At 44.1% G+C, this 26,173-nt stretch overlaps 1 protein-coding gene and 1 long non-coding RNA gene across 5 annotated transcripts in view; one reads left to right on the top strand and one right to left on the bottom strand.

Moving 5' to 3' along the window:
• Positions 1 to 9,002, top strand: part of LOC116662722 — a 203,791-nt gene extending 194,789 nt beyond the window's left edge. For 2 of the 3 annotated variants that reach the window (XR_004318730.1, XR_004318728.1), the window contains 2 exons: positions 3,865 to 3,994; positions 8,876 to 9,002. This is a non-coding gene — a long non-coding RNA (uncharacterized LOC116662722). Of the gene's footprint in view, positions 1 to 3,864; positions 3,995 to 6,827; positions 6,975 to 8,875 lie in introns of all 3 variants that reach the window. The other variant, XR_004318729.1, reaches the window with a different exon arrangement.
• The window catches only part of SPOCK1 (SPARC (osteonectin), cwcv and kazal like domains proteoglycan 1), a 469,763-nt gene that overhangs the window by 3,864 nt on the left and 439,726 nt on the right, over positions 1 to 26,173 (bottom strand). For both annotated transcript variants that reach the window (XM_032476825.1, XM_032476824.1), the window contains 4 exons: positions 10,972 to 11,088; positions 8,984 to 9,205; positions 5,808 to 5,870; positions 85 to 222 (listed from right to left, as the gene is read on the bottom strand). In XM_032476825.1, the coding sequence (XP_032332716.1) occupies positions 85 to 222; positions 5,808 to 5,870; positions 8,984 to 9,205; positions 10,972 to 11,088 (540 nt within the window). The remainder of the gene's footprint in view (positions 1 to 84; positions 223 to 5,807; positions 5,871 to 8,983; positions 9,206 to 10,971; positions 11,089 to 26,173) is intronic.

Here is a 26,173-nt window from a genome sequence, read left to right on the forward strand (position 1 = left end):
CTCAGTGACCTCTAGAAATTCTGGTGCCCAGAGCCTTACACAGTGAGAACCTACAAGTCATCAGAGGCCATTGTGTGTACTCACCACAGTTCACGGCACCTTGTTTCCTGGAGCCGGCCAGCTCGTTCCCGTACTTATCCACACACCAGCACTGCCCCGTGCTGCCGTGACACTGTGTGGCTCTGTAATAGCCCTCCTCGTTACATCGAGGTATGAATGCTCCTGGGGGGACAAAAGGTCCAACTTGAATCCGAGAAGTGAACAGACACTCAGAGTTAATGCCCTCGAAGAGAAGAGGGAGGGCTCACACCGCACATGGGGCATCTGCTGCGGAGCTGACAGGACAGGATGGGCTGCTTGGTTATTACTCAGTCCAGATAACACGGTTCTAGGACTTGCTCAAGGTTAGACAGCATTCCTTCTTTGATGAATTCTTATTTTTCTCTTTGGTACTACTCTTATTAGTAACTTGTTTTATTTTGGAAGTTTTTATGGTTTTACTGAAATATAATTGACATATAGCACACCGTGTAAGTTTAAGGTATACAGCACAAAGATCTGACTTATATCATATAGCATAATGATATGATACCACAGTGAATTTAGTTTACATCCATCATCTCATACATATTGAAAGCTTTTTTCCCTTACGATAAGAACTGAGGATTTACTCTGTTAACAACTTTCATATATACCACACAGAATGTTCACTATAGTTGTCATGTTGTCCATCGCATCCCCTGTACTTATTTATCTTGTAACTGGAAGTTTGTACCTTTTGACCACCTTCTTCCAGTTCTCCCCCTGCCTATGGCGGCCACCAGTCTCTGCTCTTTTTCTATGAGTTTGTTTTTAAGTTACACATAAGTGATCATACAGCATTTGTCTTTCTTTGTCTGACTTACTTCACTTAGCATAATGGTCTCAAAGTCTGTCCTTGTCACAATTGGCAGGATTTCCTTCTTTTCTGTGGACTGAATGATATTGTGTCATGTATATACATGTAACAACTTCTTTATCCATTCATCCATTGATGAACACGGGTTTCCTTGTCTTGGCGATTGTAAATAATGCTGCAGTGAGCATGGGTGTGCAGGTATCTCTTTGACATAGTATTTTCATTCCCTTAGGATATATTCTCAGAAGTGGAATTTCTAGATCATATGGTAGTTCTATTGTTAGTTTTTGGAGGAACGTTCATACTGTTTTCCACAGCGGCAGTACCAGTTTATAACCCGTCCAACAGTGCACAAGGGCTCCCTTTCCCCGCATCCTTGCCAGTATTTGTTATCACTTGTCTTTTTGATGACAGTCATTCTCACAGGCACAAAGGGATAATGCATCGTGGTTTTGATTTACATTTCTCTTGTGATTAGTGATGCTGAGCACCTGTTCATATACTTGTTGGCCATTTGAATACTGTCATTTGAAAAAATATTCAGTTCTTTTGTCCATTTTTCAGATTAAAATATTTGTGGGGTTTTTGTTTGCTATTGAATTGTATGAGTCCTTTATATAATTTAGATATAAACCCTTATCTGATACATGGTTTGCATATATTCCTTCCCATTCTGTAGGTTGTCTTTTCATTTTCTTGCTAGTTTGTTTTGCTCTGCAGAAGCTTTTAAATTTTACATAGTCCCAGTTATTTATTTTGTGTATATTTATTGAAGTATAGTCAGTTTACAATGTGTCAATTTCTGGTGTACAGCACAATGCTTCAGTCATACATGCACATACATAGATTTGCTTTCATATCCTTTTTCACAAGTTACTACAAGATATTGAATAGAGTTCCCTGTGCTGTACAGTATAAACTTGTTGTTTACCTGTTTTATATATATATTAGTCAGTATCTGCAAATCTCAAACTCCCAATTTATCCCTTCCCACCCCCTCCCTGCCGATAACCATAAGTTTGTTTTCTATGTGAATCTGTTTCTGTTTTGTAAATAAGTCCATTTGTCTTGTTGCTTCTGCTTTAGGTGTCATATGCAAAAAATCACTGCCAGGGCCCATGTCAAGAGCTTTTTTTCCTGTTTTCTTCTAGGAGTTTTATGCTTTCTAGTCTTTGATCCATTAATTTTTGTGAGTGGTGCAAATTAGGAGTTTAGTTTCATTCTTCCGTATGTGAATATCCAATTTTCCCAGCACCCTTTATTGAAGAGGCTGTCTTTTGAATATATTGATTTTACCCGTATGGGTTTGTTTCTGAGCTCTCTGTTCCGTCCCATGGGCCTGTGTGTCTGTTCTTATGCCAGTACCACACCGCTGTGATGACTGTCGCTTATGTTATAGCTGGAAATTCGGAACTGTTCTTTCTTAGGATTGCTTTGACTATTTGGGGTCTTCTGTAGTTCCACATAAATTTTAGGATTGTGTTTCCTGCTTCAGTAAAAGAAAAACAATGCCACTGATTGCATTGAATCTATAGATGGCTTTGGGTAGTTTGGACATTTTAACAGTATTAACTCCTCTAATCCATGAACATGGGATTCTTTTCATCAGTGTCTGCAGTTTTTAGTGTGGCGATCTTTCACCCCCTTGGTTAAATCGTTTCATCTCCGGACAAAGAAACTTTTTACTCCTCTTTTTTCAATTTGGATGACTTATTTTTTTCTTGCCTTTGGGTAATCTTCTACTTTTATTGTGTTGTAGAGAGTGAATATGAGCTATGATACTTTTTTGAGATATATTTTAGTTTTAGTTGTCTTTTGTGGTATAATCCATGACATATTAATGTGTCTTTGAAAGGACTATATTCTATGCCTGTGTACACAGAACTACATGTATAAGAATACTAATTATGTTACTTTTTTTGTCTACTTGAACTGTAAGTTTCAAGAAGAGGTTACAGTGAAGTCTCTGATTGGGATGTAAATATGACAATTCTTCCTTGCAATTCTGTTGTCATTAATTAGAATACCTATAATTTTAATACAAAACATTATATGGTAAAAAATGTTTTAGCAAGATGATATTCCCCCTTTCTTTTGAGAATTCAAAACAATTTGCTTTTGTCAGATTTTAATAGTCTGTCTCATAATAATTGACTTTTAGCCCATTCACATTTATTGTGATTACAGGTATGTTTTTATTTCTACCACTGTATTTTGTATTTACTGTTTCTTCCTTTCCTGCTCTTTGTTGAAATGGTCAAGTATTCTTTATTCTATGGTTTTCTTCCATAAGTTTAAAAGCTGTATATTCTATTTCCAATATTTTTGTTGTTACCTTAAAATATGCAGAGAAGCCTATTTTTTCCCCTAAGAGCTAAAGTTAACCAGAAACTCAACACAGTTTTCTCACTGCCCCCTACAGTATGAAATTTTAATTCTAGCTTATTAGCAAAACATTTATTTGTATAGTTGATGTTTATTAAGATTTAGCAGTATGCCTTTTTCCTTTCCACAATTGCATCTCAATAATAATTCTGGGATCATTTGTTTTCTGAGTATCACAGGCTTCAGTGATGCGTTTCAAGTCTGGGCCATGCGTCTTTAGTTTGAGAATATCTCTGTCATGTGATCATGGAAATAAATATCTAGGTGCAAAGTGATTTCCTCTCAGCTTTGAAGACAGTATTCCCTGTGCTTAAACCAGTGTTACCAATCTGATCCTCACTCAACTGTAGGTAGTAGCATTTATGAGTTTTTAGTTTTAATTTTTCTTTGGGTGTGTGCATGTGTTTGTGAGCTCATGTACTGCGGGAGAACTCTCCTTAGTGTGACCTGAGTAGTAACACTGTCTACCTCACCCATGTGAAGATGGAGGTTTCTGCTTCCACTCTGGTTTTCTACTCTCTAAATTTGTGTGTTTTTTTAGAGTGACTGTTTTTAAATTTACTTTTTATTTTATGAAATAGGGGAGGCAGTAACCACAGATCCAGCTGATTCTACCAACTACTCACTGTTCACCAGGCTATTCCAAGATGACAAGGCTCTCAGAGATCAAGGATCAGAAGTTGTCCCAAGAAAACCACTCCTAAGGGACAGGTAAGTCAAGTCTGCTAATGCCACAATTAGAAGTGGTGCCCACACTCTAACTTAGAAACTCAGCCAGTGCACAGCACCTCCAGTCTGCAGAAATAGGAGGAAGGAAAAAAAATGCCTTCAGTAACCAAAAGGCAGATTTGTTAACAGATTGCCAGTCAAGCTCTGCAAAGATGGACAAGTAAAAAGCTGGGGAAACGCTGGTCCTCCTCCTCGCCCTGCAGCTGGAAAACAATAGTACTTAATAGACACAAAAAAATGCATGCTGGGTTGAGCCTCCAGGTTGGTAAGAAGCAGGTGCTACTCTATCTATAATGTAATAGAATTACCATTTTTTTCTAAGGCAGTAATTATAAATGTATATTCAGGGGCATTCAGACTCAGAAAATAAAATGAGAAATAACAAATTAGAATCAGTTATATTAATTTTCTCATGTAAAAAATACCTTGTAAGCAGATAGTATAAATGGTATTTTTATGAGTCAGCTAGCGTAATCTCCCTATGTGGGGAGATGTGATAATGCCTAGTCAGACAAAGGTAGGCCTTTCATTGATTTGTGCTGGGGAAGAAAAAGTCATCTTCTAGTCTCAGACCACATCCGTTACAGTACCTCATTCATTATTAATGGAGCAGTAGGCCCGAGTCCTTGCACTGGAAAGCCGTATGGAAGGGAGAACCAGAAGGATGTTTGTTTTTAAAAAACACTGGAGAAGAACCGACACCCAGACAGGTCAAAATCACAACTCTGGAGCTCTTTCTGAGTTGAGTTGAAAAGGGTGTTATCAGAAGTGGAAAGTGTGAGGCAAGCCAGGGAAATAATAAGTAATTTTCAAAAGTAGAAGAAAGGACAGGGATCCACCGTAAGGTGACCCGAAACTCAAAGTGAACAGCCAGAGGTCACAGACCATCTGTATTTGACAATCTGCAAAAACTTGCCCGTTTCCTTCAGGTAAATAAATAGATGATAAACACCTGAAATGGCAGCTGTTTAGGGGGTGCACCTGCTTCTGAATGTGGAACAAGAATAATTGAATTATTGTGTTGCAGTTGCCAGCTCTCTTTTTAAAAAGCAAGGGAAGCAATGCAGGCTCTTTTTAGAGCAACAGATAAGGTTCCCCTACTGTGTCGGCAATGGCATGGTCTGAGTGCCACAACCACAGGTGAGTCCTGCAGGAAGGAGGGTGTGGGGCTAAAGGGACCTTTACCTTGGCTACAGGGCAGCACTGTCAGGGAAAAACATACTCACACAACCCACTTGCTTCTGCCTCAACATCTGGACAAAGATAACAGGAGGAACATGGAGCCAGAGTCCAGGGATCACGCACATGAAACAGAAATGTCTTTAAGTACGCTCAAGTCCTTGGACCCTGTCTGATAAATTTAGAAGGAAATCAGCTTATCTTCCTCCTTGAATGTACAACTTGATCTGGGGAATGTAGGAAGCTCTTTTATCTATTGGGCGTACTTGAAAAAAGAAAAAGTCAAGGTCCATTGGAGCCCAAGGCCAGGGAGGAGTGAGCAGTAGAGATGGGGCTCAGTGTCCACCCAGGCAACCTGGCCCACAGGTGACCTCTGAATGCTGTCCGGCTGATGGAGCCTGCAGCACTTCTCAGCTAGTTACCTGGGCCTCGGGTTCTGTCCAGCTGCCTAGGGCACATCACCAGCTTCCTGGAAGAGCCCTATGTGGGGTAAGACGGGGAATTTCTTTCACGAAACACTAGTCCCTAATTGAATAACCATTGCTGTGCTCAATATTACAAGAGACATGGATGGTTTAATTAGTTGTCTAAATGAGTGTCAAGAAATGGCACTTACCCAACAGGCTTTTCCCTTTGCTCAACTTCTGAATCCTGTTCATTTCATTCTGGCAAGGGAGACCTAAAAATAATTTATGTAAGTCAGTTTCCAGATGGTAAGGGATATAATCTCTAATGATTGGCTTCACTCTTGACGTGAAATGTACACAATGACACACCTGGGAGTGGAATTACTCCATGTGCTATTATTACTGTGCGGCAAAACAGATTCAGGACATTGGTGTTACTAAGTTTAAGAAATCTTAAATACGTAGGTACACAAGTACCTGGTGCTGTAAGTATTAAGTATCAAAATAGTATTTGTGGGCTACTTGCACTGTACAGGAATCTTTCTCCCCACCAGCAAGACAAGCAAATAACAAGTGTCTCTAGGTGATTTGATGCTTTACTTCCTTACCTAAAGCAGAAAGTCTGTTATCAGCTAAGATTTCTATGAGCTGAGAACTAGGACCAAAGCTTTAAACTAGAGGGCACGTGTACTGAATCCAAAGACTTGGAAAAATATTTAATCACCCTCCAGTCTTGCTGCAGTTTAGAAAGAGGATTAGAATGCCCACTTTAGCCCTCACACCCCAAGAAAGTAAAACAGAGGGCTTCAGGGGACGACTCTGAAGGGACAGAAGAGACCTAGAGAGACAGTGAGGACAGAAGAGTGAGACCTTGACGCCGGGCTCTGCCGCTTCCTAGCTGAGTGGCTGCAGCCGGTCTCTGTAGCTCTCATCCTCCACGCCCTCAGGTATCAAGCACATGTTGCTATGGACGAGCTCCAAACTGGCAGTTCTCAAGTGAAAGACTGATACAGTAGGAGCCTGCGTGGCTAAGCAGCGCATAGGCAAGTGTGTGCTACCCTGGTTCCTTCCCCTCCAGGCAAGAAGAAAGGTGACCTCGAGTCTGGAGTTTTACCATGACTCACCTTTGCCGAGGCTGTGGCTCTAGGAGGCCCTGTTGGCTCACGGTCCTCCAGCGCAGACCATGAATTCAGATTCTCCAGACACTTATACCATCTCTGTACCTGCAGGTGTGGAACCTGGAGGAAGCACCTGAGCACCCATTTACATCTGTTACCCTGGGGCTTTCACAGTGCCGCCTGGTCTCGCTGCTTGTTCCTTGAGAGAATCTGGCTATCGAGTATATTTTGTTGCCTTAGGATTTAAAATGATTAAAGGTAGCACTTGCTATGACAAATAATGAGCAGTGATTGAATTCTTAGGCTGCACTAGACCGTGTATTAGAACTGTCTTACGTGTTTACACCAACCAGTTACAAATGGAAATGCTCATCTCTGTCACTGCGCAGAAGGAACGTCCCAGTCATTCCTGTGAGCAAGGTGTCTGTTTAGTATGAAGTTTCTAATTGTCAGGCCCTTTCTCAAGTTGTCGTATAGTCATTTTTAAAACGCTACTTATTGAAAGATAAGGGGAAATGAATCAAGACTGAGACCTACTAAAAATGCTGCAAGAGAAAACTGCAGATGAAAAATTCACAGCAGAAACCGTTTGCTGCTAAGCAGAGGACAATATTTGCCAAAGATTTTTTCCAAGAAAGCAAGGATTCTAATGAAAAAAAGACTGTATAAGGCAGAGACGCACTCAGGGATATAAATGACATAAGGAGGAAAGTTAAGCAATAAAGAAGGAAAGATATACCTGAAGCAGCAAAACTGAGCTGAGACATCCATATTACTGGTGCTCTTAAGATTAAAGTTTTAATTCTAGAGCTCAAAGGAACACACTGTGTCTCAGGAAAAAGTGACAGCAACCAGGATGAGCAAAACTAAGGTATGTCCTAGGAAATTTATGTTCTTGAAAGGTAAAGAATCCTTTTGGCTTCCAGGCAAAAAGATTACATCACCACTAAAGGGAAGAATTAGATGAATCTAGAGAGAGTTGACAGCGCTACACTATTGAGCCCTTTTATCCCAGCACAGGGTCTGCCTGTAAACCAGTGGAGCTACAAGTTTTGTTCTCAGATACACTGCCCTGGTGTTGACTGTTATACCAGCATAAACGAAATCCATTTTTTTCCCATTGTATTTCCTCACTGGTGGTTGTTTCAATACTAAATTTGTTCCTGGCCACCTTACTAAATTCTCATTTTATTTATGATAGTTACTCTGGTTGGTTTCCTTGAATTTTTCAGGTGTGCAGTCCATATTATCTGCAAATGGTGATAATTTTTTCTCTTCAGTTTTTATACCTCGTATCTTTCCCTTTTCTAATCACATCAGCTGTTCCTTCCAAATCAATGTTAAATAACAGCTGTGTTTTTTACTTCAACAGAAATGCTGATAGTGGCTCAGCATTAAGCCTAGTGAGCTTGGGGCTTGAGATCATACAGAATTGTATGGTTTTATCCTCAGGGTTCAAGGTTGAGGCTCATTCTTCACCTGGAGGTATAATGCCCGATTCTGCCTTGACCAGGAGACAGCGCCGACTCCCTGGCCACCTGGGATGTTTCTGGGTAGCTTGCCCTCTCAGCAGGTGTCCAAGGAAGTGCTGCCTGCCTCTCTGCCTCTCTCTCACGGGAGGATCGAACCCAGGCCCTCCAGCATGCTAGCCATGCACTCTACCACTGAGCTATAGCCTGTCTACCTGAGTTTCCTCAGAATCACCTTTATCTCCCCAATTCAGGGAGTATGCTGGGTTCCAGTTTCCTCAAAAAAATTCAAATTTCATTTTAAGATGAATGCACTCAGAGTCCTGCATACCTTTCTAGGTTGCTGCCTATGCTTATAAAATTTCCCAAAACATCTGAATTAACTTAGGAATCTGATTTCCCCAACAGACGTCTCTGCACTTGATAGACACTGATTGACTCTTAGGATCAGTGGTTGCTACTCATTCATCCTTTTGCTTAATCACAATGATCAAAGGTGGAAGAAAGATTGGTGAATGCATAAATCTGGCCACTTCTGCCCTTCCATAATGCCAGACAGAGTAGAACAACCATTTGTTAGCTTGTGAAGTTGTGATTCAGCCCATGGACATGGAAGTATGACTTACGTACGTTTGTTCTTTCTTCCTTCCTTCCTTTCTATGTATCTACCTACCTGTCTACCTAATGGAGGAGGAAGAGGCGACCAATGTCTCTGTCAGTGTGTCCGTCTTTCTTTGTAATGGACTACGAAGAGGAGGCCTCCTGAATGGCCAGCCCAGCCCAGCCCCTGGGCCTTACCTCCAGGCTTCTGGAAGCAGTAGCACCACTCATTGTTAGAGAGCTTGCCGTCCTTGAAGGAGTCACAGGAGTTGAAGAGCGGCTTGATACAGGGCTCGTACTTATCCAGGTACATGGCGTTGATCTCTGCGTGGTCAAGCAGGAGGTCGTAGTTCATGTCCAACTTGTTGAACATCCAGCCCAGGGAGTCCTTGCAGATGGGCAGGATGCTGGTGTCGAACCCTGCCGAGGGAAGGACACATCTCAGCTGCCACCGAGCCTGCTCCCTGACTCTGCCCCGAAAGGAGGCCCAGCCCCTCCCCCGTCTCCTCCCCTGATGCTTCCCCCCTCCGCTCGTGGTCTGAGCAGCACTCTACCAGCATAGCTGGTAGCTGTTGTGAGTTTTAAAATGAAAGAATTTAAAATGCACTAAAACAGAAATCAGCATTTGAGGAAATTATGTTCTAAAGGGAAAAAATCCCTAATATGAATTTATCTGTAATGTAAATGTGGGTTCATTTGCCAAACTTGCTTACAACAGGGTATACCTGACAGGAAGGGTCCCAGCGTGGTGAGTACAGAGGACTGTGACGGTACCACAAACTATGCTTTTATATTTCGGGAAAAAAATTATTTGAAAAACCAAAACAAAGGAAACTACCATATAAAGGATGGCAGTGAAATGAAGGTAGGTGGTGGCCCCGTTCAATCCAGCTGCTTCAGGACATCAAACCCGAAAACCTCTTCGGGGGACTCCATTTGCTTGTGCCCAAAGGCAGATTTTTTGCAGGCTCCCCAGCAATCAGAAGGAGTCTCCTGGGACTGGAGGCTGCAGGAAGCAGCTCTTCCTTATCAATCTGCCCTTCACTGAAAGGTTGCTCAGAAAGCCCAGGGGCTCAGCAGCTCCTGGAGGAACCCAGGGAAAAGCTGTGAATTAACTGTCCACACACCCCCAAGGAGGCCTTTGGAAAGAATGGAAAGCAACCATTTTATGTTCCCCTTTCCACAGATAAAACCACCAGGACCTATTTTTTGGACACTTAACATTTGCTCCCCCAGAATCTTTATCTTTCCACTAAGGTTAAAGATCCAAACTGGTAAAAGAAGTGTCCCCTAGTTGAATATTCTCTACTAATATCTCTAAATGGCCATGAACAGCAAAGAATAACCAAAAAATTAGGAAGTTCATTCTAGTTTAGGCTGAAGACCAGATGCTGGTTAACCCCTGGGTCCCTGGGTCCCTCAAGTTGCCAGTGGCACTTCTTACCTATTTAATTCAGTCCAGGAGCATATCACGTTCAGAAATCCTGTCAGGACACGTGCGGGATCAAAGATGGGATGCAATACTCTATGCTTTAAACAACACGTGTTTTGATATCACTCTGTCACAGCATAAGAAGTGCTCTGTAGAAAAGGCCGTGGCAAGGCTCTGTGTATCTGAACAATTGCACTGCTCAGTACGTCACTCTGTGCCCATCAGCCACGGGGTGGAGGGGCTCACCGCTCGTGACCTTTGGGTTAAAGGCAGTGAGAGACTCCATCAAAGTGCAAACATCCAGACCCACTCTGAGCTTCTCCAGCGTATGAAGAGGCTCTGAGCATTGTCTCTGCCAAGTCAGTAATGGACAAAATGCACTCTGACTAATGTTCTGAGAGATAAATTATCAAATATGTTTGCTACAGCGTTGCTTATAATAGCTGAAAGTTAGGGACAACCTTCAAGCTCCAAAATAAAGGTCTAATGATGCAAATTACGTTGTATCTATATACTGAGATTTTTTGTTGCTGTTACAAAGGAGAATACTAGTTTCTCAGCAACAGAGACAGACAGCCCCAGCATGCTGTGAAGGAAGGCCATGGAACAGCCCGCACAGTCTGTGCACACAGGGACCCTGGTGTTTCCTGCCCGCCCCCACCCCCCAAATGCTCCTGTGAAGTCACCAATGTCCAGTAACTGAGGACACATGGTGTTTACAGTGAAATCAACTAGAAGAGCGAAGCCATCTTACTGCCTTGCGCTGCACCAGAGCCAGTGGGCTTGATGGCCCTGTCAGCATCCTCGTGAAGGGCGCCAAACCAGTCTTTCAGCCGGGAAGCGAGGTTCCTCAGGTCCTTGTCTGTGCAGGCTGGAAAAAAGCAGAGGGCACAAAATAGTGAGCCCTTGGGTTTTCTCCTCCTGTGAGCTCTCTGCCCTCAGCATGTGATGCCCCCAGCAAAGCCGTGCTCCAAACAGACTTCCCTCTGCAGCCAGGACAGGGCTCCTTCCTCCACTGTGACAACGCCCCCAAGATGCTGCTACTCCAGATAAAGAACATGACAGCGAGAGCCGAGACCCCAGGCAGGCAGCACTGTGCATAGCTGGGCCTGGCCTGCCTCGGGACCGTGAGAGCCAGCTGTGGTGGCCTCCCACTTGTGCTCCGGCCTCCAAAGACCATCATGGGTCCCTTTCGCTAACCTGATCAAACTTGCTACCGCGGTCTGCCAGAAAAGATCCACATTTTCCACTCACGCCAAGAGATTAACACTCAGAAATAGCTAATGCTCTTAGGGAAAGGCTGCCCAGGACACCAAAAGATCCCAGTAACAGTGACTCTCAATTTTGCTTTAGCCCAAGTTCGGATTTGTGGATGTGACATATATTTTGTTGGCCTTTGGACACACTGACACGACATTCCCTTGTGGGCAGATGGATGCCTTCACCCTGGAAGAGTCTTTTCTGTTGGCAGCCCATCTGTAACTCTCCAGCTCATCTTTCAGGGTATGACAGAGTACTCGAGGCCACCGAATACTCCCTCTGAGAACAAGAAAACCCAGGTGCGTGGCTGAGGAAGTGGGTGGAGGCTAGCTGAAGTTCTCATAGAATGGAGATAAGACTTGAGAGGAGAAATTCCCAAAGGAGGGGCAATGGTGCAGGGAAGGGAGCTGACCTGCCCCAGCTCCCTGATTTTACCCTAATTCTGGGTACTGAGACTCCTGACAAAGGGTCCAGGCAGTGGCCACTACCAAGAGGCAGAAAAACTAGCAATGCGTTTAGCAGTTGTTAGCATCTGGAGAGATACTTAATAAAGACCTGAGCAGCCAATGTGCCAAAAGAAAAGCAGCAGCAAAGAAGTGAACCCCAAGACTGTCCCTTTCCCCAAATTCTAAACCTGCAGTAGTAGGAGTCAGGCTGCCAAACCAAGCAAAACACCATTACAAGTGCAGAGCCAAGTTCTGAATGTCTTGTGGTGCTGATGAGACATGGATGAAGGCTGGGATCAGTCAGTGAAGAGAGACCCCAGCAAACCCCCAGGCTCTCCACTGGAAGCATGGGGCCACTGATGAATGAGCAGAGGGTCTCACTGACACTCCAATCCAGCCTTCAGTCGGTGCCTGCTCTCACTCAGCGGAGGCGATCGGCCCGCTTTTGCCCTCAAAGGGATGACTCCTCTCCAGAAGGAAATAATATGCAGATCTCCTCATTTTTATAGCCCATGTCTGCTTTCAGGAAAGCCCATCTCTCCTGAGCCCTAGGGGCTGGTACTGGAGAACAGAGCCAGGTTTCCCAGACCTCAGGCAGGCAGGGTCCCTCCCGCCCTCCATCTGAGGGGAGATGAGCAGACGCAGGCTGGGCCAACCTCACTGCTCTCACTGATCTGCTGCGCTCACAGCAGGCGGGAGCCAGGTGTAAACTCAGCAGCTCAGGTTGTGCGTAGCCAATGTTTACATCCAGGTTGTTAATGACCTCAAGACACTGCCTGGCTTTCAACAACCAGGGCACGACTGTATCTTAGAACAGCAGCCGGGAAACGGCACCGAGGAGCATCGTACCAGCAGCAGAGTGTAAGAGCTCTGCGGTCACACCGCTGGGGTGAGTCCCAGCTTCACGGCTGACTGGCTGGTGACCCCAACAAGCCACTCAGCCTCTCAGTGCCTCTGTCAACTCCCCATGTCATCCTGTGACTACAGAGTCGACCAGGTGTGTAGAGTGCTTGGCACATGGTGTGCAGCCATGACTCAGCATGTGCCAGCTATGATTTTTATTGCCACCACTATTGTTTTTATTTTTAAATGGAAGATTTATAGCTAAGTTGACAGCAAACCTCACAGCATTCAGAAAGCCAGGAAGACAAATAGACCTAAACAAACAAACCTGGTTTTGGCCACACAGGACGCAGGTGACCATGGATGCCTATGCTATGCAACTCAGCTGCCGTTCGCCAAATGTGGCTGTTTTCATTTAAATCAATTACAATGAAGTAAGAGTTAAAATCTAGTTTCTCAGTTGCACCCATCCCATTCCAGGTGCTCAGCAATGGCTAGTGAGCCATACGGGAAAGCACAGAAGCAGGGCATTTCCGTCACGGCAGAATGTTGGACAGAGGGCTCTGGATGAACCCAGCTCTCCCTCTGGGAGGTTCACGATCATGTCCTGACATCCGAGCCTGTGCCTCCTGGCCTGTCCTTCAGCGCTTAGAGATGGGCTGAGGAAGGCGAGCACAAGTCCTCTGAAGGTGGGGACCAGCATCGCGCGCTGAGCCATGTGTGCACACAGGAGGAGGAGCAGGTGCTGACGGCTTGGCTGGGTACCAGGACTGGGCCCCCGGAGCCGGGCCCCACTAACACACTTATTGGCCCCAACTCTGAGTCTTGGGGGAACAAAAGGCCCTCTTTTTTGACTTTTCAAATGGCACACAGCTCTACACAGGAGAGGATGTGGTCTGTCTGGCTGAGGGGAATAGGACGTAGGCTCTACAGTCCATCTCACATTTGAAAATGGAGAATTAACAGCAGCTCTTTCTTTTCGATTGCCATGCACACCATCTAGTCTACATATTCTTTGAGCAGAGAAAATTGCCAAGTCAACTTGCAAAGGAAATGAATCCTCATCTCACACTGCAGGATAAACTAGTCAGTCTTGTCTAACTAGCCCCTGACAGAAGTGCAGGTTGTCTGTATCTTTAGAAGGCGGCTGCATTTCCCACAGGCTTCCCAAGGTCCCCAGGCTTCGCATGGCTCCTCCCCCCATTTGTACACGTGGCTCAGTGTGCGATGCTCCCTCCCAACCCCCCGCCACCGAGAACACTTGTGATCTACTTCCTCAGCCCATCTCTAAAACAGGGACTGGAGTCTGGAAGGACCAAATCTGTCCCTCAGGGAAAAGTCCTCAAGTAGGATGCCACCAGCCTGGGTAGAGAGAGATCAGAGAGCTGAAATGGAGATGGGAGGCACTCAGTTAGTGGGCCCTGTTCACTCACAGTGTCCTCAACCGAGTGGTGCTAATGAGGAGACCGTCAGGCCCAGTCTGCCTGCAGCCAGATACGTCCCAGAGGAAAGAATGATCCCAAACAGCAGCCCAGGGGGTCGTCTTCTCTGCCTTGGTGTCCTGGCTGTGACAGACTGGCAGTGGGCCACCAGTGCTGGCCTCCTCAGGTGCCTGTCACTGCCCCCGCTAAAGCCATGAATGAGGACTCATGTCTTCAGGAAGAGGGGAACGGAGGGGTACCTCCCACACACACTCAGCTCCTTTCTGGGGAAAAGTAACTTGTGTGTGGAGAAAAGCATAGAGCCACATCCACCTTCCATCTAACCAGTTCCTGTCAGAAACCCAGAGCGGGGTTTCTGATGGTCTCTTTATTCGTCCTGGGACAAAGCCAGGGTCGTGGGGCCACAAGCATCAGCTCATCAGCAGGAACTATGGTGCTGTCTTGGGAGAGGATCTGGCGCGATCATGAAGGCGAGGACCCCACCCCCTTGCGCTGCCTTCCCTTCCCAAGTGGGTGGGCGCAGTCACTCCTGTCCTCCCACTCCCCTTCTCTCCCCTCCTGCCCCCAGCCTGGCTTCAGCTCACTTTAATTGCTCTCATCCTCCTGATCGTCTCTGCCCAGCATCCTACTCCTCAGTGTTTCCATGGTTGCCCTTTTGTTTCTACAGGTCACTCCCCATCTTTCTTCCATGACCTCAGTCTACTCCAGCATGGCTACTGTGTTGGTGGCATCTCTGAGATCCACTGACCCCCATCTCCCTCCTGTAAGCAGAGAATGGCACTGCCAGGCACTCATAACCTCAGGGCAAACTCCTGGGATTGCTCGTCTCGGACTCGTACAAAACGTTCCCTGCTTTGTGCTATCACCACTGCCTTTATTCCAGCCCATGCTGCCACCAGGACCTCCCACCAGGACCACGGTAATCACTCTCCCAGTCTTGTACCCCATTTTCCCTTCTCCATCAAGCAGCCAAAGTGATTGTGCTAAAGTGGACATCTGATCAAGTCCTTTTCCCACTTAGCTACTTCACAGGCTCCCAATCCCTCTGCAGCCAGGCCACCCACACTAGTGATCACGGTGGCCTCCATCTCTCTTCTCCCCTCCTCCTTGGCCTCCAGACTCTGCCCTTACTGTCCCTTCCACACAGGCTCCCCCTGGAACCCACCTCTTCTGTCTGTCTTGCTAATGCCTATTTCTCCATCAGATCTCTTGCTTTAAAGGTATTTCCTCTTCGACTACTCCAGCCCCCAGACTAGGCGAGCTTTCCCTTCATATGCTTCCAGCGTCTTGCTCCTCCCTGGCACACACCGCCCCTGGAACGCCTGGCTCAGTGTCCCTCTGCCCTTCTAGATTACAGCAACAGGAAACATGCCCTGAGTCTGGCTCAGACTTCGGGGCCCAGCACCTTATGCAGTCGGCTCCTGGCATGAAGCATACTCTCCGCGCGTAACTCAGTAAAACTGCCCTCTTGTTGCCTTTTGTCAACTTCAGCCCGTCCATCTGCAAAATGGCATCATAAAGCTGAGCCTATAGCATCGCGGCGTGGAATGAAATGAGAGATTATCAGTAAAACAGCTCACAGCTACTGGCGTACAGCAGGGACTCAATAAATTTATGTTCCCCCTTCCCAGATCCCAGTTGTCTGCATAATATGTTAGAATTTTATTGTTATGCTTTTTTTTTAAAAAAAGCCTAAGGAGATGCCTGTGATACAAAGAATGACAGCTCTCCTTTACTTATTTTGTAGGTAGGTCAGTACAAGTCCAAGTGATTCAGCTTATAATATATGTCTGCCTCCTTCCAGTGGAAAGCTCCGTGGCAGGAGGGGTTGGTCTGACCTGCCCACACCTACACTGTCAGCCTTAGGGTGAGGGCAGGTACATAGTTTATGTTCGGAATGTACATATTGAAGGAAAACATGAACGCACTGGTGATAAACTCCCCAAGTCAAATAGCTATCAAGTGGCAGAGACAGGACTTGGATTCTGGCTGCTATCTTGCTGGGCTGCCCCTGGACCAACTTTTGGGATTGATTTGGCGTGTGGGTAGCCAGGACTGCCTGAGGCAATTAATACTCTTGGTCCATGCTCTGGGTTGAAAAAAATGGAAACATCAGGCCCTCACAGGTACAGGAAGCTCTGACAGTGACGCAGGGGAGGCGGCTAGAGGGGCATCAGAGGAGGGAGGGGCGCGTCAGGCTCTCGCCTTGATCAGCTGTGGTTTGAGAACAGTGGTCCTCTGGAAGGACTGCTTCCCGCCTGCTGCCTTCCTCTCGCGCTCCCAGAAGCATGTGTCACACGCACTGCTGCTGGGGCTTCATTAGAGAACAGTACAGCACCCCTGCATTACTCCAGCTGTGCACAGGAAGACAGCTCCCTCCCCCATGAAGACACCACACTCAGGCAGAGAAGGCCCAGGGAATCTGGTGTTCTCCCTGTGGACTTCTCCTGTCTATTTGGGAAATATAAACAGAAAGCAATAAGCAAGAATAAATAAGGCACATGCAGCCTCCATGGAAGGCAGAGCCCTGGTAAGAAAATGTGATCACTTTCTCTACCCAGGCACTCTCTATCCCCTGCACAAGCTTTAAGGGGGATTAAGTGAGACTGGCTGTGAATGCGGAGTGTTCCAACAAAGGCTGGAGTCCATCACAAGTGGCCAAGCTCATGAGAGGGAGAAGGGTTCCCTGTGGCTAACATCATAGGGCAGCAAGCGGTGACAAGGTCACTGCAGCCCCGGGGGGTAAGCGCTCCTAGGGGAGAAAGAGGACTGCTCCTTAACTGAATCGGTATCAGTAGCCTGGCTCTGCCCATGCCCGTCACCCCGTCACCCCTTCTTCCCTAGCTCCTCTGTCTTCCTTCAGACGAAGCCAAGGGCTATTGAGGAAGTTTTAAAATAGGTAATGGTTTTGGAAGGGGAAAGACATGAGCTGGGAAATCTGTGCTGCTTTGAAAAAGTGCTCCCAGGGGCCAGGACTGGTATTCCAGGCTGTTCTGAGCTTACTGCTGACTTTGGGGGTGGCATGACACTCAGCAAAGCCCTCCTCTCAGAGGATGAGAACAGGCGAAGGTGAGGAAGCATTACAAGGTATAGAACTTTTAGTCTTAGCAACGTTCTCCCAGGGCAGTCCACCCAGGCAATGGAAATGAGAGCAAAAAATTAACAAGTGGGACCTAATTAAACTTAAAAGCTTTTGCACAGCAAAGGAAACCATAAGCAAAACAAAATGACAACCTATGGAATAGGAGAAAATATTTGCAAATGACGTGACTGACAAAGGCTTAATTTCCAGAATATATAAACAGTTCATGCAACTTAATAACAAACAGCCCAATCCGAAAATTGGCAGAAGACCTAAACAAGCAGTTCTCCAATGAAGACATACAAATGGCCAATAGGCACACGAAAAAATATTCAATATCGTTAATTATCAGAGAATTGTGAATCAAAACTACAGTGAGGTATCATCTCACACCAGTTAGAATGGCCATCATTCAAAAGTCCATGAACGGTAAATGCTGGAGGGATGTGGAGAAAAGGGAACCCTCCTACGCTGCTGGTGGGAATGCAGTTTGGTGCAGCCATTATGGAAAACAGTATGGAGATTCCTCAAAAAAATTAAAAATAGACTTACCATACAATCCAGCAATCCCACTCCTGGGTATATATATGGAAGGAACTCTTAATTTGAAAAGGTACATGCACCCCAGTGTTCATAGCAGCACTATATACAATAGCCAAGACATGGAAGCAACCTAAATGTCCACTGACAGATGACGGGATAAAGAAGTTGAGGTATATTTATACAATGGAATACTACTCAGCCATAAAAAAGAATAAAATACTGCCATTTGCAGCAACATGGATGGATCTACAGCTTGTCATTCTAAGTAAGCCAAAAAGAGAAAGAAAAATACCATATGATATCTCATATGTGGAATCTTAAAAAAAAAAAAAGAAAAAAAGAGAAAAGAGGACACTATGAACTCATCTACAAAATAGAAACAGACTTGCAGACATAGTAAACAATCTTATGATTACCAGGGAAAGGGAGTGGGAAGGGATAAATTTGAGAGTTTGAGGTTTGCAAATGTTAGCTACTATATATAAAAACAGGTGAAAGACACATTTCTTCTGTATAGCACAGGGAACTATATTTAGTATCTTGTAATAACCTTAAATGAAAAAATACGAGTATGTATATGCATGACTAGAACACTGTGCTGTACACCAGAAATTGAAACATAACTGTATTTCAAAAAAAAAAAAACTTCCTAGAAGATGATGTAAAAATAAGAGGTGGGGACAGACTTGAGAAATTCATTTTCAGAGTGTTAATATCTAACAAAGAGTGTGTGTGAGTGTATCTCTGTGTTACAACTCCTAACTGAAGCCACATTTGAACCCCTCATTGGGGATGTTTGAAAATGGCAAATCTGACACTCAAGCTGTAAACCTCTGCTCGGGAACCAATTACTGGTTGGTTCTTGTAACTCATAAAATCTTGCAGCTGAAGAATCAAAGGAGAAAATGACCCCCCAATCACACAGACCCTCTGTCCCAGACCTTAGCCTCACCAGTGCTTAGCTCAAGGCTCGGGCAGAATCTAATATGAAAACAATGAGAATGTAATTTAAACTTTAGTGCCTCTGAAGGTAGTTAAAGTGTTGGGCCGGACTGGATTCTCTCTGGAGCAGGCCAGAGGCCTCTTGGAAATGGAGACCTGGTGCTGGCCCTTTCCAGCTCATCTCCTTCAGCCCTCCTAGGTGCCGCTGTGCATAATTACTTAATCAGAGCAGCCCTGGATCAATGCACTCAGAGTGTTTGCAGTTAGCACATTCTGTAAAAGGTCCGGCTGAGCCCTCTTCAGGGCAGAATTAGATGATGGGCAGAGCCTGGAATGGAGCAAACACAAGAATACCTTCCTGAACTGCCTAGCCCAGGATCCAACCTCTTCCTTCTACCCTGGTATCCTCATGCTGCTGGTGGCCTTCAGGCACAGGTAGCTTCTTCTTCCCAGTAGGGAGTGGGTCCCTTTTGCTGTTGAATATCCAGTACACAGCAAGTGCCCCAGTGCTGGGGGTGGGGGTGTGGAGGAATGCTGAGGAGTCATCATATGATACAAAAATCCCACTCCTGGGCATAAATCTGGAGAAAACTCCAATGTGAAAGATACATGTATCCCAGTGTTCACAGTAGCACTGTTTACAGTCGCCAAGGCATGGAAGCAACCTAAACATCCATCAACAGATGACTGGATAAAGAAGTTGTGGTATATTTATACAATGGAATACTACTCAGTCATAAAAAAGAATGAAAATTGCCATTTTACAGCAACATGAATGGACCTAGAGATTATCATACTAAGTGAACTGAGTCAGACAGAGAAAGACAAATACTATCTGATATCACTTATATGTGGAATCTAAATTATGACACAAGTGAACTTATTTACAAAACAGAGACAGATTCACAGACATAGAAAACAAACTTATTTTCCCAAAGGGGAGGGGGAATGGGGGAAGGAAAAGTTAGGAGTTTGGGATTAGCAGAGACAAGCAGCTATATATAAATAGATAAACAACATGGATTTACTATTTAACACAGGGAACTATACTCAATATCCTGTAATACACCATAACAGAAAAGAACATATATATATATATCTGAATCACCTTGCTGTACACCAGAAATTAACACAATGTTGTCAGTCAAATAACTATACTTCAGTAAAAATAATAAAGGTTACACACTTGAGTATAGGGGCAGAACTGCACCCCCTGTCTTGATTACAAACCGGAGGCTGGCGCTGCAGTTAAGAGTGCAGGTTTCTGGGTTTGAACACCAGGTCCCAGGGTTACAAGTGGTTGTTTTCCACTTACGTCACTGTTCTCCAAGCTTCTGGCTTTCGTCTATAAATGGTATATCAGCAGTATCAACCTCATGGGATTGTGGTAAGGATTTCATGAGAAGATGAAACTTTCAAAAACCAGCAGGCAGCTGGTTCTCTTCTGAGGAGTTTCAAGGGCTGGTACCACTTACCCTTGGGAAGCTGAGGTAAGCTCCCGGCTACAGCAGTTTTAGTGACAGAGAACACAATCCGGGCTTCATGATGGGATTTTTAAAGCATATACAAGGTGAATCCCCATTTCTAATTGGAGATCATCTAACAAAGATTTGAGCCAGGTTATGCCTGCTCAAATTAAATTGTGTTATTACATGTAATTCCAGTTTTTCCTTTTCAGTGCCTAAAACATCAGTATATATGCATGTTCTCTTATCCTTAGAGAATGCATCGTTTTATGTAAAAGCAGTCATGAGCAAAGGAATTAGGGCACCATTATTCAGGAGCTCGCTAGTAAAGTCCTTCTGAGAAAGCAGTCTTTGAAAGAGCTTAAAATACTGACATTAAACTGGGAGGAAGATGAGTTAAAGTAAGTGATGGTACAACCTACAAGAAAAGATGGATAAATTTCCCCAATAAACCCATTAAGACTATTCTTAGTAACCTGATTTCAGGAGACCTTAATGTTTCTCTTGATTCTAATGATAATCCTTCATCTGGAAAAAGAAACACATTTAGAATTTGTGCAACATTTGTAAATGTGCATTAGTGGAGTCACACTTATTTCTTCCTCCTGAATAATCTAGGAGCAGGGAAGTTAGCTCGATGAAATAAGCTGTTAAAGCTGCTGAAAAAATCCACAGATTTTCCACACTCCAGGGTTAAAAAAAAAATATTGAATACACAAAATATTGGTTACAAATGCAAACTTTGGTGTTACTTGTGTTTCCCAGGCAGTGGGTAAGCACTTCCCTACATGGGAAACCTAGAATAGATAAGCAGCAGTGCTGCGGGAAACAGCATCACAACCTGCAGATTTACTGAAGGATTTCATAGCCAACCAGACTTCCCAGGTCCTCAACTAATAAAGACTAAATTGGAGAGATGACAACTCCTGTTCTCACCTAAAATAGCAGTGACAGGTACTTTAGGACAAGGTATGGGATGTAGCCTCCACCTGGACTTCTGAGAGCACCATGGGTGGGCAGAGCCCTGGCAAAGGGGCAGGGTTGGTGGTGCCAGTGCCTGCATGGGTCATCCCACTGCAGAGAGGCAGGCTCCGTGTCTGCAAGTCACTTAGTGTTTTGTTAATATAGGAGCACAAATGGCTGATGACAGTCAGGGGAGGCTTCCAGAAGGAGGCAGGACTTGAGCTGAGACGCCTGTGCAGGGAGGACTTTGCAAAGGAGAAGACATTCCAGGCAGGTCTTAGAAATAATGAGGAAGCCAATTTGAATGAAGTGACTGTTTGGTTTTTACAGCTGATTTATATTTAAATTAGCTCTGCTCAAATTAAACACACCGGCTTTAGCCTGATGAGCTCTAATTCTAAATCATAAACATATATAAAAATCAAACATACATAGATGTGTATGTATATATAAAATCTTCTGTATATTTGCTTAAAGATACTCCATTATATTGCACATTACATAAATGCTTACATACATTCCAAAGACTGTTTTCTGACTAGTTAACACTGACTATTCCAGGACTGATGCCCAAGCCTATATCTGCATGAGGTTACAGTAACAGAAAACATATTTTGAAGGTACATATGAGTCTCCATTCATAACTGGTGATCTGTGTCCAGTTTAATCTGTTCAAATTCAGTGTCCAAATCTGGGCATTATTAAATGTAATTTCAGTTTCTGTGTTTTTCAATACCTAAAGCACCAATACCTGCATGTATGTTTTTTCCTTGAAATATGAAATAAACTTTACTGTTATTTAATGGGACAGGATGCCACAAAGGATTCGTCGAAGACCTTGACTTCCAAGCTTGGGATGGAGATCTGATCCTAATGGCCCGGTATGTGTACAGAACCTGGGGTGGCCTCTTTAATTTGCAGGTGAGGGGGGGATGTCGACACACTTTCATTCACAGATTAGGTTGGGAACCGGGAGTGGATTTAGCCCAAATGCAGAAAACCATGAGCTCCTCTCAGTTCCTCCCCACAACTTCTCCCCATCCTGGTCAAGAGTGACAGTGGCTGGAAGGATGGTAGCACCACTCCCTTCTTGTGACAATGGCCCAGCAGTCCCCTCCAGGGTGCTGGAGTCTCCGATACAGGGGAGAGGTTGGAGCTGGAGTTGAAAACCCTCAACTGGAACAGAGGCTGGAACAGAATAATCCTGGAGATGCCTGGAGCAGCCACAGCCTGGCATCTTCACTCTCATGCTTCTCATGGACAAAGTGATAGATCAGGGTAAGCGAAGCAGTGTCTAAGGAAGAGCTGCCTCCTGAGACCATGAAGAGTGTCTTAAGATCTTCCAAATCCTGCTAGGTGCAGCGTTTGACTCACTATTCTCACCCTTCGGGTTGTACAACTCACTCTAAATTTGCGTCCACCCTGGACCTTAGGGCATGAATGGGTGTAGTGGCTTGACATAAAAAGAAGATGGTATCCAAGTCTCAAGAGACCTCCTCTGGGCTCAGAGAGGACCTCATGACCGGCACAAAGATGAAACAGGAGCTATTACTATTTCTAGAAACACGTCTATAGATTTGATCAAAATTCCCTGTTTAGAGATCTAGTATCTGACAAGGCAGCAAGACCCAACTAGCAGTTTCCGTCTTCCTAAGTACCATATATAATCAACAGTGTAAACAGGAAAGATAGAAATTCCATTTCCAGTAAAACTAGAACCGAGGTACGATCCCTAGCTTTGAACAACAGCAGAAGCCACCCGGGTGGAAGTAAAATGTCCAGGTGGACCAATAAAAAAGTACCACAAATATGTGTCTGATGGGTGAAGGACTCCTCCTGAAGTGACAGACCAACATTTCCTGTTCAGCTAAGGCATCTGAGGAAAGAACAGGGCACAAGCTACACAGGCAGAAGAACCAATAAGAAAGCAGGGGAAGTGCAGTGGCCTAGGGGCACGTCTCAGAAAATGCTCGCAGAATTGTTACTCCTTATAGGCAAGAGGCACTCCAAAGTGCACCTTTGAGACAGCAAGAGAAACAGAGACAGCTAATGATAAAAACCTACTTGGGCCTGATCTGTTTCAGAGAAATGGAGAAGATTGACAACACAGAGCAGCCATTTTAGCAGGAAGCCATCTGTCACTGGTGACTCACTGAAGCAGAGTGGTTTTGGACTGTGACGGCTACAAAACTGAACAGGTTTCCCCCCTCCATCCACAGGACTCCATTTTGAATAGGTAGGCCATTAAAGTCTAACTTATTCCAATAATATGTTTTTTAAAAAGATGTCATATTGATAACCATATCTATCTAAATTATGGAAAAGAGCAGCAGAATAAAACTCACCACAAAATATTCGGCAGAAGAATGGAGAAGGTGAAAATACAGACCGAGTATAACACCACAAATTAAGATAAAACAGTCACTTATGAAGAAAGACAATAACGTAGTACACAGAAGACTCAGAGGAGAGATGAAGAGACAACAGAGGAGACAGCACGTGAGCATTCAGGTTCCAGGGAAGAATTAGAAAGAAAAACCAAAATCATCACAAAAATTAACCCGAACTGGAGGAAACACAATTGAGGACAGACACTATGGGAAACCCAGTAAGAGAAGATGCCAGAGTGAGAAGAGTGAACAACATGGAAAGGAAATAAGGAATTACAAATGATTTGAGAGAAGATGACAGCCACAGAGAGGAGGCAGAGGAAATCCTACATGTGCATAATTGGAGCGTCTGAAGAAACAAAAGAAATGGGACATATGTTTCAAATACAATTTGTTAAACCATTCCTGAAATAAAAGAAGAACTGAACCTACATATTGAAAAGGCACAGTATTAGCCAGGGCAAATTGACCTAGAATCGTCGATACTAAGATCCATCCTAATGAAGTTACTGGATTGCAAAAATAAAGAAGAGGGGACTTAGTAGCAGAAAAGATAGCCAAGTAACTTATGAGAAAAAAAGAAGGCAACCCTCAGATTTCAGAACAGCAATATCCAAAGCCAGAATCCAGTAGAGCAATATGTATAAGATAGTCAAGAAAACAAAGTTGAACCAAGGCTTTTCTATCCACCTGAGCTTACCTTCCAATAACAAATATACAGAAAACCAGTTTTGAACCTGCAGTGACTCGGGGAATACTGTTCTCCTGAGCCCTTCAGAGGGGCTATGAGGGGGCTCATTGGACCCACCCATGGAGATGACTTGGGAAATACACATATTTAGGAATGAACAAACCTGTAAATTAGAGTGACAGATAAGAATGCAATGATACATGCCCTGATAATGAATAAATGATACAAAAAAAAAAAAAAAAAAAGGAGGTGAAGGGGAAAAAGATACAAGGCAGACCAAACTTGCTGGTTGCCTCTTAGGGTCATAAAAACATCAAAAGATGACAAATCAAGTTAACAGAAGATTGAATATATTTTACAGAACAAAGGTAAGCTAAGAGAATAATTATATTAACTATTATTAAGTGATAGAAGAAAGGGAGGGATAAGAGAAAAAATGGAAGTGAACAGAGAATATTTACTTCATTGCCTTTGAAAGAGAACATTCCTGAATATCAGAAGAATTATACACACACTTGCCCTCCCCCACACAAAGGAAATAGAGCACACAGTGGAAAGGAAAACAAACAAATAACAGAGCTGATAGGACCAAACATAATTTTTATATCAATACATCTAAATGTGTTAAAATTCATCCTTTAAAAGAGTAAAATTTTATTTTCAAATTGGGTCTTGGAAACTAACTGCATACAGATTATAAGAGACATAACAGCTACAAAGTGATTCAGAAAGGTTGCTAGATGTTTTGACTCCAGAATTACACTCTAGGACTATAATCTACAAATATGAACATTCATGCATTTGAAACAACATATATAGAGCTATCTGTTATAGCAGTATTTGAAATAGCAAAAGGCTGGAAATGATTCCAATGTCCTTGGTTAAATCGATCACAGTACATCTGCCCAATGGAAAACTTCACAGCTATTTGTATGATATGTAAGGATCTCTAAGATATATGAGGTTAAAAAAAGCAAAGTGCAGAACAGTGTGTATCATATGCTACCATCTCTATTAAAGATAGGGGAAGTAAGAATTTGTATTTGTGTTTACTTCTGTATGCAGCAAGAACCTCTTCAAAGACATGCAGACAGCTAATAATAATGAACTCTGTTTTGCAGGGAGGTGGGACAGTAATGGAAAGAATTCCTGTATTCCTTTTAATACTTTCTGGTTGCATTGTGATGTGAATGCACAACTCTTTGAAAAATTAAGCTTTTTTTCCTGATTCGTCTCCTGAAGTCATGTGCTCCCTGTGTCTCTCTCACTCAGTTCTGTCCCCAGCACTGAGCTCAAGGTGGAACCCACACAGGTGGTGGTTCAGGTTTGTTGAATGAAAGAACAAATGAATGAACAAATGCAAGGCAGAGTGGTAACCGCGAGGTGGGAAAAAGTTCCAGTGATAGGACCTCAAGAGGCCTGTGACTTGTGTAACTCAGAATACTTTGCACCTCTCCTTCAGTTCTAATGCCACACGCTAACATTTGTCTTTTTAATCCAAAGGGAAAAAATAGTCCCTAAACGTGGATTTTTTAATCAACACGATCTGTGTGCTGCTCTCCATCCTGCCTTGTGACCTTGGGCAGGTCTAAATTCAATTCCAGCACTCCCTGAGTCAGACACTCTGGGGATGCAGATTTGATTAAGACATGGTCCTTGCCTGGTGTTCAGTCTCCCCTCTCCTTATTTGTAAAAGGACAATGTTTTCCTTTCACTGAATTGGTGGAATTTTAACGACAAAGACCTGAGCTGATTTCTCTCCCAGAATGTTCTTTTCTGGAGAGCAGGCTCCATTGAAATATGTGTTCATCTATGGAATCCTCTCTGTACCCACCCACGAAGACTGGACTGTCCCCTCATGGGGTATCCCCAGAGCCCTATATTTAGA

Source organism: Camelus ferus, chromosome 3 (genome assembly GCF_009834535.1).
Source record: "Camelus ferus isolate YT-003-E chromosome 3, BCGSAC_Cfer_1.0, whole genome shotgun sequence".
In the NCBI taxonomy this organism is placed as follows: Eukaryota; Metazoa; Chordata; class Mammalia; order Artiodactyla; family Camelidae; genus Camelus; species Camelus ferus.